The 11,115-nt window shown below is 33.8% G+C and overlaps 2 protein-coding genes across 3 annotated transcripts; one reads left to right on the top strand and one right to left on the bottom strand.

The window, feature by feature from the left end:
• LOC109715121 (aspartic proteinase nepenthesin-2-like) lies at positions 707 to 5,143 on the top strand. The gene is made up of 2 exons (XM_020239952.1): positions 707 to 1,096; positions 4,025 to 5,143. The coding sequence occupies exons 1-2, from the start codon at positions 784 to 786 to the stop codon at positions 5,023 to 5,025; spliced, it is 1,314 nt and encodes a 437-aa protein (XP_020095541.1). The 5' UTR covers positions 707 to 783; the 3' UTR covers positions 5,026 to 5,143.
• Positions 5,896 to 10,597, bottom strand: LOC109715115 (cysteine-rich receptor-like protein kinase 10). Of its 2 annotated transcripts, XM_020239942.1 has the most exons (7): positions 9,645 to 10,597; positions 8,601 to 8,717; positions 8,324 to 8,511; positions 7,195 to 7,405; positions 6,872 to 7,109; positions 6,638 to 6,788; positions 5,896 to 6,472 (listed from the first exon to the last, which is right to left on the bottom strand). In XM_020239942.1, exons 1-7 carry the CDS (start codon positions 10,549 to 10,551, stop codon positions 6,164 to 6,166), a joined length of 2,121 nt encoding a protein of 706 aa, XP_020095531.1. In that variant the 5' UTR covers positions 10,552 to 10,597; the 3' UTR covers positions 5,896 to 6,163. The 2 variants fall into 2 exon arrangements, with proteins under 2 accessions (XP_020095531.1, XP_020095532.1); XM_020239943.1 differs by lacking the exons at positions 7,195 to 7,405; positions 8,324 to 8,511; positions 8,601 to 8,717.

The following is an 11,115-nucleotide window of genomic DNA, read 5'->3' on the forward strand; positions in this document are numbered from 1 at the left end:
TTTTAAACTTTGTTTTCTATGATATTTATCTTGTTAAGGTTTTGATTAGAAATGAAACAGAGAAACATTACTTTTCTATACAATACATTGCGCCTAACGGTGAACCAACCTGTAAGATGCATGAATGGACAGCTCCTCCAATGCAAAGATGGTCGTGCCGGAGTGAATGATGAGTCTGCCATTTCCGCTGCGCTCAATTCGAACAGGGACGGTGGGATCGGCAGCAGGATATTTCTCAAATTGGCCGACGGACTGAGGAACAGCGAGCTCGTGGTTTCGTCACCGAAGGATGTCGTAAGAGAGCTTTGTCATGTTCAACGATCGATATGGATCATCGATTCAGAAGATTAATTATTAAAAATAACTTATAAATAAAAAAAAAGCTCTATATATATATAAGAGTCTAATAGTTATCTATGTATAAACTATATAAGGATGTTTTAACCACATTCATTTGTCAACATCGTGCTTAAATACATTTTGACTGTTGAATCATTATATCGTTAGTAATCATATTAAGTAAGTCATGCGAACCTCATCCAACGTACAGTCGACCCAATACGCTGGACAAAATATGAAGACTTGATTGAGTGGATCAAGCAAGAAGCAGCCAAATGAAGATAATGAAGTATAAGCGATTAGGTTCATTAGCAACCACACCATTTTTCTAAGACTTAATTACAACATTTTATAAAATGAGAGTAAAAAAAATCTATAAAGAGAGACCTGCGAGTGAATTATACATCTTTAGCTCAAATTTTTCCCTTCTCTTTTGCTAGCTCCATGGCCAAGTTGCTTCCTCTTTTGCTCGCACTTCTGTTATCCTTCGTCGCTGATCTCTTTGTGGCTCCGTTGGCGACCGCGATGCGCGTGCCTCTGAACCAGATCGACTCCAAAGACAATTTTACAATGGCGGAGCTCATCCGTCGAGCCGCGCGACGGAGTTATAACCGGGTGGCGGCCCTCGAAAGCAAGCTGGCTTATACCACCACATCCTTTAACGGCTACACTCCGGTTAAGTACGGCTCTTACGAGTACTTAATGGAACTATCCATCGGCACTCCTCCTGTTCCACTCTCCTCTATGATGGACACTGGTAGTGTACAAATAACTATTTTTCCCAAAAGTTTGGGGAGTGTTTGGTTCCACGTAAAATAAAGTACTCAAAAGTTATTTTTGGTATGAAATTTTTTTTTTTTTTTGCTTATTTTGTTCGACGTAAAACTATTTTTTTATAATAATATTTTTACTGATTTGGAAAGAATTTGACGCTTTTGTTCTCTGATCTTTTTCAGCAGAAAACAAAAAATCAAATTGCTTAAAATTTTTTCATTTATTTTTTTCCACCGAACCAAATAAATGTAAATTTTGTTCCTTTCAATCAAACAAATGTCGATAGAAAACTAATTTTCTTTTCTTACAAATCAAATACTATAAAATATAAAAAAAAAAAAATTTCCACCAAATCTTATTTTTTTCCATGAAAAACTATTTTTTAAAATTTTATGTACAACCAAACACCCCCTTAATTTATTAGAGTTCGGTTGTTGGGCCAAAATTTTTTGATAAATTAGGAATTTGAATTAAATGATATGAAAATAAATAAAAGGCCTACTATACGTTACGAACCCGCGATGCCGCGGATGTAATATATTTTAATAATAAACTTTATTTAAGTTTTCATACTTTATATAATTTTATTAGCAGGGATTAATAATTAAATAAATTAATTTAAATGGAAAAATTTAAATCGATATATGTTCAATATAAATTTTAAAAAAACTTATTAGTAGTTAACTAATTAATTATGATATATATATATAAGTAAATGACTAATAATATAGGTATTAAATAATAAAAATAATTAAAAATAAAATTTTTTTGTATGATCTAATTAGTAATTAGATAATTTTATAAGACAATGAATATAAAAAATAAGAACATAAAATAATTAAATAAAATTGGATTAAAAAGAGACAGAGTGCAGAAGAAATATGATAGTAATTAGTAATTAAATTAAATTATTATATAAAAAGGAATATATGAAAAAGCATTAGAAAAAATTAATTCAAATAAATTAATAAAATAATTAGAAGATGGGACAAAGAGTAGAAATGATTCCATGCACCAGATGTATAAGAATATATTATATTTTTTAATATTTTATACAAACTAAAACTTGTTTTTTTAGATTATATCGATTTGCTTAGATTTAATTTTATAATATCTATCAATACTCAACTCTTTGGTGTATGAAGTGCACAAATAGACTAGATGCACTAAATAATTTCTCATAGTTGTGAGGGATCGATGAGATGAGGAAATACGTCAAAAAAACAATTCTTGCACATCAGTATAAAATTTTCATATAGAGACTTTCTACATAATTTAAATAATATTTATTGAATTAAATTTTAATTGTATAATAGCAACTTTTAAAAAAATTATTTAGCGTATGTATAAGGTTATAAACCAGGTGCAAGCAATAACTTTTCTAGTTGAGAAGGTTACATTGGATCCCATGACGACAAATTAATGTGGTATATATGTCATGTGCAATATGAGTAGTGCTTCTATACTTTTTTTTTTTTGTTATCGTTCATTCACGCGTATTTAACGGCTCAGATTTAGTTTTTTTTAAATTATGACTTGCAATAGTAGGTCACTTTGGGAGAGGTACCTGTTACCAGATACCTCAAAAAATGATATTTTTGTCTTTTAATATATAGGCAACTTAGTCATTTACATCTACTATATTTTCAAAATTTTTATTTTTTCTTTGTTTCCTTTTTCTCTCTATCTTTCCTTTCATAATTTGACATTTCATATAAGAAAAATTTCAAATAATTTGGCAATATGATCATTGAATTTAAACTTTAAATAGTAATATGAAATTCCTCTAATTTAAATTTCACTTTTAAATTTAAAATTTAATATTATATTCAAATTTATATTTTAAAAATTTAAGTTTCATATAAATACTTTGAAATATGGTAAACAGAAATAATTGTTTGAATTCTAGTTTTCTGGTTTAGGTTTGGTTTTGGGTTTCGGAAAATTGGTCAGTTTTGAATTTGGATATGGATTTTTGAAATCCGTCGAGTTCGGAAATAAGTTTTATGATTGTTAGTCAGATTCGAATTCAAATTCCTAACTATTTTTTTTCTCACCAATAATTCTAATCTTTTTAATTTATATGTTTAAAATTATATTTAAAATATTTATTAGCTCTAACAGTTAAATTATCATTCTATTTAAAATATTTATTATCTTTACCGGTCCCAAATTGTTCTTAATGTTATTCAGTTCAATATGTTAAAATCAGATTCTTGATAGAATAGGTCAAAGTCTGATCAGTCAAATCAATCGGTTCAATCTAGTTTTTAAATCATTGAATTTAAAATTTAAATAGTAATATGAAATTCCTCTAGAGAAATCTAGTTGTAGAAATCTTACTCTCTAAGTTTTTTATGTATTACGTTTTAAACTTGTGCGAATAAACTGTATTTTAAATCTGGGTAGAATTTTTGTTTTTAAATAGTAATATGAAATTCCTCTAATTTAAATTTTACTTTTAAATTTTAAATATTTAATTTTTAAAATTTAAATTCATCGTATTTAGAAATAAAACTATTTCTAAAATTTCTATAATTTAAATTAATGCACAATTTGAGAAACACTAAAACATTTAAAGTAGATTCCTAAATTAATGCCTAATAATTACATAAATTTGGTTATTCAATTAATTTCCTAAATTAGTGCTAATTAATGCATAAATTTAGAACCTCAATTAAAATTTTCTTTAAATATTGTATTATTTAATTACCAAACTAACCTTAAATAAAATAATTTTTTTACCTGCTAAGTATTAAAGTTATATTTTTATCCTCTATTAATCAACGGTTAAAATTTTTTTTATTTTTTTTTTTAAAGTACCGAATCATTTCTCGTGCAATATATAGTTATAGATAAATTATAGATTAGAGGTTCTGTGGATGATATTTTAATATTTTCTATTCAACAGGTAGTAATCTTATTTGGACACAATGCAAACCCTGCGTGCGTTGCTTCAAACAACCAACTCCCATATATGATCGGACCGAATCATCCACATTCTCCCAGCTAGGGTGCACCACCCCACAATGCAATGATCTTTCCAAGTACACACCAACAAATTGCACCCAATCAACTTGCCAATACTCCTATGGTTACGCAGATGGATCTTATACGAACGGTGTGTTAGCTACTGAGACATTCACATTTGGATCCATCAATGCTCCACCAATCTCAGTCCCCAGTGTAGCATTCGGATGTTCCGACGACAGCGTCGTCGATTTCCAAGGCATCTCCGGCATCGTCGGCCTTGCAAAGGGGGAGTTGTCGCTCGTCGCCTTTCTCAACACCCCGCGATTTGCTTATTGCTTGACGACTTACTTCGATGCAAGCGGTTCGAGCACTCTTTTGTTAGGGTCTAGCGCGGAGTTGAAAGAAAGCGGAAAGGCGCAAACCACACCGTTGCTTAGTAACCCTTACCGTTCTGATTTTTATTACTACTACATCCGCTTGAAAGGGATATCAATCGGTGAAACTCTCCTAAAGATTCCGCCAAGCACGTTCGAAATAACTCATGACGGGTCCGGTGGTTTAATCATTGATTCGGGCACTTCAGCGACTCACCTTGTGGAGCCGGCTTATTCGACCGTTAGACAAGCGGTCATCGATCTTGTTACGTTACCGAGAGTGAACGGAACATTCGATGCTTTAGATCTCTGCTTCGTGTTGCCCTCTTCGGGTCAGTTACCGGACATGCCGGACATGACACTTCACTTTGATGGCGCGGACATGAGGTTACAAAAGGAAAACTACATGATCGTCGTGCCTGAAAGCGGTCTAATTTGTTTGGCGATGATCGCATCGCGCACGTTGTCCATACTGGGCAACTACCAGCAGCAGAATATGCAGATACTCTACGATCTCGAAAGCTCGACGCTGTCGTTCGAGCCGGCACAATGTGATGTGCTGTGATGTTGAGTTTGTTTGAAATCATGCATTAGCTATGTGTACGATCTCTGGTTTGAGCTAAGATTTTCTATTATGTTTGGTTTCAAGATAAAATAAAATAAATAAAATAAAATTAAGGGAAGTGAATGGAGTTATCGGGCGCGCCAACGTTTTGGTGGCCGCAGCCGAAAGCGATGTTGGGGATTGCGATGGGACTATATATATATATAGTCATAACATATGACAAATCTAACTTTTATTTTGAAAATTATAAATGCCACTCTAATTACATAAACTTTTAAATATAATTAATATATAATTTGGATAAATTGTTTCTCTATCTAAATTTAAGATTAAGTTTGGATTACTATTTCCAATAGATCAGCTGCGACAAGGTGAAGTTGCTGTCAACATCAACGTATCTTAGCTCGATCCGTAATAAAAGTTCTATAGTTGGCTGCATCCGCATACGCTCATTGTTGTGTTAGTAATATGTGTGTACATACTTAAAAGTTGATATTGGCACTTCGGATTATAATGTCTTATGATTTTCTTTTATTCTTTTTAACCCGGCCCATCTCAGAATCGTATTAGGCCCACACCGACCATAACTATTGGGCCCGGATTGGAAGCTGAATTAAATCGATCTGTTTAGTGGGTATTTATGAAGTCCAAATTTAAGGCCCAATTTTAATGGCCCGATCGAGCCCAAAACTACTCGTCGAGAGTTCAATTATCAATTAAATGATAGATTTTTTTTTTTTTTTTTGAGGAGAAAAGTTAATTAAGAATCACTTTGAAGTTTATGTCCACATTTTTCTTATTCGTTAAAAAATTAAGTAAAATGTATGCCTGTTTTATAATATCAATAATGAAATCTCAGCTCTTATAGAATTAATAACACAATCAAGATATTGAAAGATTAAAATGGTCCAAACAATTATAATAGGTTCATGCTTAATTAATTACAACCAAGTTGCTACTTCCTTTCTGGAGTAGTTATACAGCCAACATTTGGAAGTAACTTTTTCTCTCGCTTTTCAACCCAATTCGCTTTATTTTATACGACAATGGGATTAGCGATAATACCGGTATGAACTTTAATATCTTGAAAAGTAAACCAATTAAAAAAACACACAGAAAGAAGGCAACCAAAGTAGCATTATCGACCTTCTGGACCAGTAAAAGTAATTTCATTTTCGCTGACAGGCACGATGAAATCGGATGCCATCTCTGCTTCATCCTTGATTCTCATATTGAAGTAAGCCGGTTGCTTCGGATCTGGTAGGCTCGTACTATCGCTGCTTAGCATCGCAATCACATCCGACATTGTGGGTCGATCAGCTGCATTTTCTTGAACACACATTAGTGCCAAATGAATACATCTTACTACCTCATATGTTTCGGAACGACCATCTAGCGATGGATCTATTAGTTCAGACCATTTCCCTCCTTTCCAAACCTCCCATGCCTGAGACAAAATTTGTCACCAATGACATAAAATTTTCAGATGCTTCAGGGAATTTAGAAAACACCAATAATCTCATCAATTAGAAGATGAAATGATCTTAAATGCCATAGTAATTTTTTTGAGAAAAATATTGTAAGAAGGAAGTGATAATCTCTCTTTACTTACATATCCGAGGAGGTTAAGATAATTTCCGTATTGGTGAAAACCGGCATTTCTCTTTCCACTAACGATCTCGAGAAGCAAGACACCAAAACTAAAAACATCAGATTTGACTGAAAAAAGACCCTCAGAAGCATATTCGGGAGACATGTAACCACTGAATCAAATTAATTACGAATTGTCAACAAAACCAATAACCATATATTGATTGATGCATAAATGTGATTGATCTTTACTTACTATGTGCCAACAACCCTGTTTGTGTTTGCTTGAGTTTCATTGGAACCGAAGATTCTAGCTAAGCCAAAATCAGATATCTTAGGGTTCATCTCACTATCCAAGAGAATATTGCTTGCCTTTAGATCTCTATGGATAATTCGCAGCCGAGAGTGCTTGTGAAGATAAAGAAGTCCTTGAGCTATCCCTTCAACAATAGTAAAGCGCTTTTGCCAATCTATTGTTGCGCCTCTTGTTTGATCTAATTTGATTGACAAATTAACATAACAAAGAATGTATCGAAAAAGAAAAAAAATAACAATTGAAGCTGAATGATGAGTACAAACCAAAGAGGAAGAAATCTAAGCTTTTATTTGCCATGTATTCGTAGATTAGTATTTTCTCTTCTCCTTGAATGCAGCAACCTAATAGCCTTACGAGATTTCGATGTTGAAGTTTTGCTATAAGTTGAATCTCATTCTTGAATTCCAACAGACCTTGGCCCGAATGTGGAGAGAGTCTCTTTACTGCTATCTCAAGTCCATTCGATAATAGCCCCTGTTATATACCATAGAAAATACCATAATTTTCAAATTTAAAAAAAATAAATAATTGCTTTTCGTTTTCGTCATCTTTTTAAGAAAAAGGTAAGTGTACACTCCTCTAAATCTGGAGTTTTAAAAAATAATACTAATAATAGTTTGGCACATAGTGCACCTTCATTTTAAATCCAAATCTTCTATGGAAGAGCAGCCCAAAAAAGTTGTTCTTCAATTGTGACTAATTATTGTGCATTGATTCCATGTGTGTCAGTAGTGTTACTCCACATAACACTTTTTTTTTATAAGAAAATGTCGTTATATATATGGGCATAACTATTATTGAAGTGTAGAGCTCAATACTACATTATAATTATTCTATTAATTGTAAGATCTAAATTTGCTGAAATATACAATATCATAGCAAGTGTTTGTCCGAGTGAAATTTCAAGAAATTGATTTTGACAAATACCATTCCCATTCCTTTCCAGAGATAATATCGATTACACTTTAAGGGCGTGTTTGGTTTATGATTGTAATAGAAATAAAAAATAGAATTGGATTGTTTTGGACTGAAAATGGAATGATGAATCATCCAAAAATATTTGGTTCATTATTAGAATGAAAATCGGAATGAAAATTTAGAATTTTTGAGATAGGATTTTGATTAAGAGGGAGTAAAGTAATAAAGGGAGAGGAGATAGGTGTTAATAATAGAGGATTTTGAATAGTTTACTTTGGAATTGGGCCAATCCGAAATTTAAACTGTATTGGACCATAAATGAATTTGATTATTCCCATTCCGAAGTGGAATGGGATCCGGAATCCGATTCCTATAAAATAAACGATAACTATCAGAATTAATGAATTCTATTCTGATTCCATTGTCTAAAATAAATGAACCAAACATGCCCTAAATTGATTGCACTTTAATTACCTTGTAAACAGGCCCAAAACCACCCTCGCCAAGTTTGCTTTCGATGGAGAAATTGTTTGTGGAGTTCGCTATTGTAGGAAAGTCAAATAATGAGAATTCGGAACTGCTTTCTTCACTCTTCCAAAGCCTAATTACTTCATCAGTATCAAAATTGAAAGTTGGTCGAGGGTGATCCAACTTTGCCCTTTCTGAATCACAGATTAAAAATGAACAAGGAAAAGTTCTTGATTAGGAGTTTGTCATGCTATAAGTTGTTTAAAACTTAATTTGAATTTACCTGTTCGTCTTCGCCTTTTTATACACAAGAGACACAGAAGGGGGCAAGAAATAAGGAATACGGTGGGGCATATAGTTATAATAATAATGCGAAGCTTACTTTTTCCCCACCCTGTGCCTGTAACAAATGTTTCCAGCGAAATGCTATAATTAATTGATTAACCAAATATTGAATAGTAGATGGTTACCTTCATATTGTTTTATAAGGTAGTTAACATGAAGGTAGATGTAGAGCATAAGTATTTTAACATGTTATTATATCTAGCTTTCAAAACTACTTCTATATAAATAAGATATAAATAATAATTTAGTCGTTTTTGCGGATAAACAGATCTAAAACTTTATTGTGGTGAGATGTATCTTTAAGACCCAGAGAGCAAAAACTTTTACTTCTAGCCACGTTAAGAAGGTACTCCGACGAACTAATGAAACAATTAAATTTATTCGCATTTCTCAATAGTATTTTTTTAACAATATTTCGGCCAAAGTTTTATATGAGAAAACAGCTCATCATGCCCAGTAATTGATATTAGATTTTTTTTTTTTTTTTGACTGTTTTTGCATAGAAGATGGTAGTCAGAATTTAAATAGAGATGTAAAACGTGCAATTTGATCGAATGAGGCAACGTCAAACCACGTACGGGCACAAAAGCCCTCAAATTGAGGCGCATCTTGTTTAGGCTTTGCCTATTGGGCAATCACAACTCAACACAAATTACTAACTTTTTTCTTCTAATATTTTGTTCCTAATATATTTCTTTAAAAAAATAGTAATTCATGCTATTTCTTTTTTATGTTCTTTTTTCTTTCCTCATAAGGCTTCTAGAGTATTAAAAAAAAAAAAAGAAAAGAAAAAGGGTTGGTTGTTTGCGCACATATCGGAATTCCTGCTGTGTGAAACAAATTAATTAATCGACGATCTGTAAAAATTTATACTACTGTAAAATAATAATAATAATAATAATAATAATAATAATAATAATTTTACCAACAGTATGTTGGTTACTTTCGGTTGGAATTTGCAGAGGGCGAGCTACGTACGTACCTGGCCGAGTGCTGGGAGGTTGCAGAGTACCGAAGAGGTCCCCCGGTGCAACAGAAGAAAGCCTTATCGTCGAATTCCCATTATAGAACGGATACACTTCATATCTCAAATTGCACCAGACGCCGAGAATTCGTCCCCCTTGCCGCCCGTCGAACCTCCGTAACATCTCGCTGATGAGGCCCTGAAGGCACTGGCGACACTCGGGGCCCGACATGTCCGGAGCGCACTGAACTAACCCGTATATTGTCAGAAAGGCGTTCGTGATGGTCGATTCACCGGTGGCGAAAAGCTTTCCGGAGTTCGAATTCGACGCAGCCGAATCGGCTACGTGACTCAGTAGAGTGTTCACCACTTGCTTGAAGAAGTCGTAAATGGTGGTGTTCTGGGTGTACCCGGGAAACCTCCCGCCCGCTATGCTTTGGGTATTCAAGATGACGACCTGCTCGGAGTTGTTGAAGGCGGAGGTAAAGTTTTGGTTGGAATACCTGAGGAGGCAGTCGTCGTACCAGATGACGGCCGCTTTGTCGTACGGGCAGAGCTGCAGGATGTCACTGGGAGCTACGTCCAGGCAGGTGCGGCAGTTGGTGGCGTTGACGTCGCCGCGGCAGAGGGCGAGGCCAAACACCTGATCGAGGGACTTGCCTGTGCTGGCAATATTGGAGAAGCCGTCGGAGACTGAGGCTAAGGAGGGGAGGGAGGCCAGGAGCTGATGGAGGTTGGACTGGTAGGTACTCTTGGCGGTGTAGTTGCCGGTGTCACCGCAGATTTGATAGAGTGGCAAATCGGCGCCGCCGTGCCACAAGAGGAGAAAGCAGAGAAGTGATATGAGGAGTAAAGAGGGGAAGAGGGTGGAGGATGGAGGTGTATCCATGGGATTGAATACAGGTTTGATTAATGCTGTGCTCATGCATGAGGTTTTGATAAGAGTTTAGTTGAAGACTATCCCGTCTCTGTGAATGCTGTTGAGACAAATAATCATTCAGAATCTTTTACAATTCAATTACTAGGGTAAATTCTACTTTCCGTCCCTAAATTAGCTGGGGACCATGTGTTAAATAAAAACTAGTTATTTCAGAAATAGAGTTAAATTCAAGATTATGTTTGAATGATAATTGAGTTTTCGAATTAAAATTAATAGCGTTTGGATAGATAAAAATGAAATTAGAAGAATAGCAGGTAGTTATAAATAGAAAGTAATAATATTATTTCAATTATTATATTTGAATTTAAAAATTTTTATTTTATATTTAAAATTTCAAATTTAAATAGATAACTTTTAAAATAGAAAAATTTAAGATTAAAATATAAAATTTTAAATTTCAAATTTAAAAATTTAAATTTTAAATCAAATCAAAATTTACAAATATAAAATGTATTAGCTAACCCTACCCCGAAAAATAGTGTTTGGGGATAAGTTGGGGCGGCACGGGGGCGATGGGGAGGGGAACCCTTATCCCCAACCCCCCCCCCC

This window comes from Ananas comosus, linkage group 9 (genome assembly GCF_001540865.1).
Source record: "Ananas comosus cultivar F153 linkage group 9, ASM154086v1, whole genome shotgun sequence".
Taxonomy (NCBI): domain Eukaryota; kingdom Viridiplantae; phylum Streptophyta; class Magnoliopsida; order Poales; family Bromeliaceae; genus Ananas; species Ananas comosus.

Bases quoted from the DNA above. Each gene is read 5' to 3' on its own strand.
- LOC109715121 (XM_020239952.1), top strand. From the start codon at position 784: ATGGCCAAGTTGCTTCCTCTTTTGCTCGCACTTCTGTTATCCTTCGTC. The intron at 1,097-4,024 runs GTAGTGTACAAA...TCTATTCAACAG, and splicing joins CTCCTCTATGATGGACACTG to GTAGTAATCTTATTTGGACA.
- LOC109715115 (XM_020239942.1), bottom strand. From the start codon at position 10,551: ATGAGCACAGCATTAATCAAACCTGTATTCAATCCCATGGATACACCT. The intron at 7,110-7,194 runs GTTTGTACTCAT...CAATCAAATTAG, and splicing joins CTTAGATTTCTTCCTCTTTG to ATCAAACAAGAGGCGCAACA. The intron at 6,473-6,637 runs GTAAGTAAAGAG...ATTTTGTCTCAG, and splicing joins ATCTTAACCTCCTCGGATAT to GCATGGGAGGTTTGGAAAGG.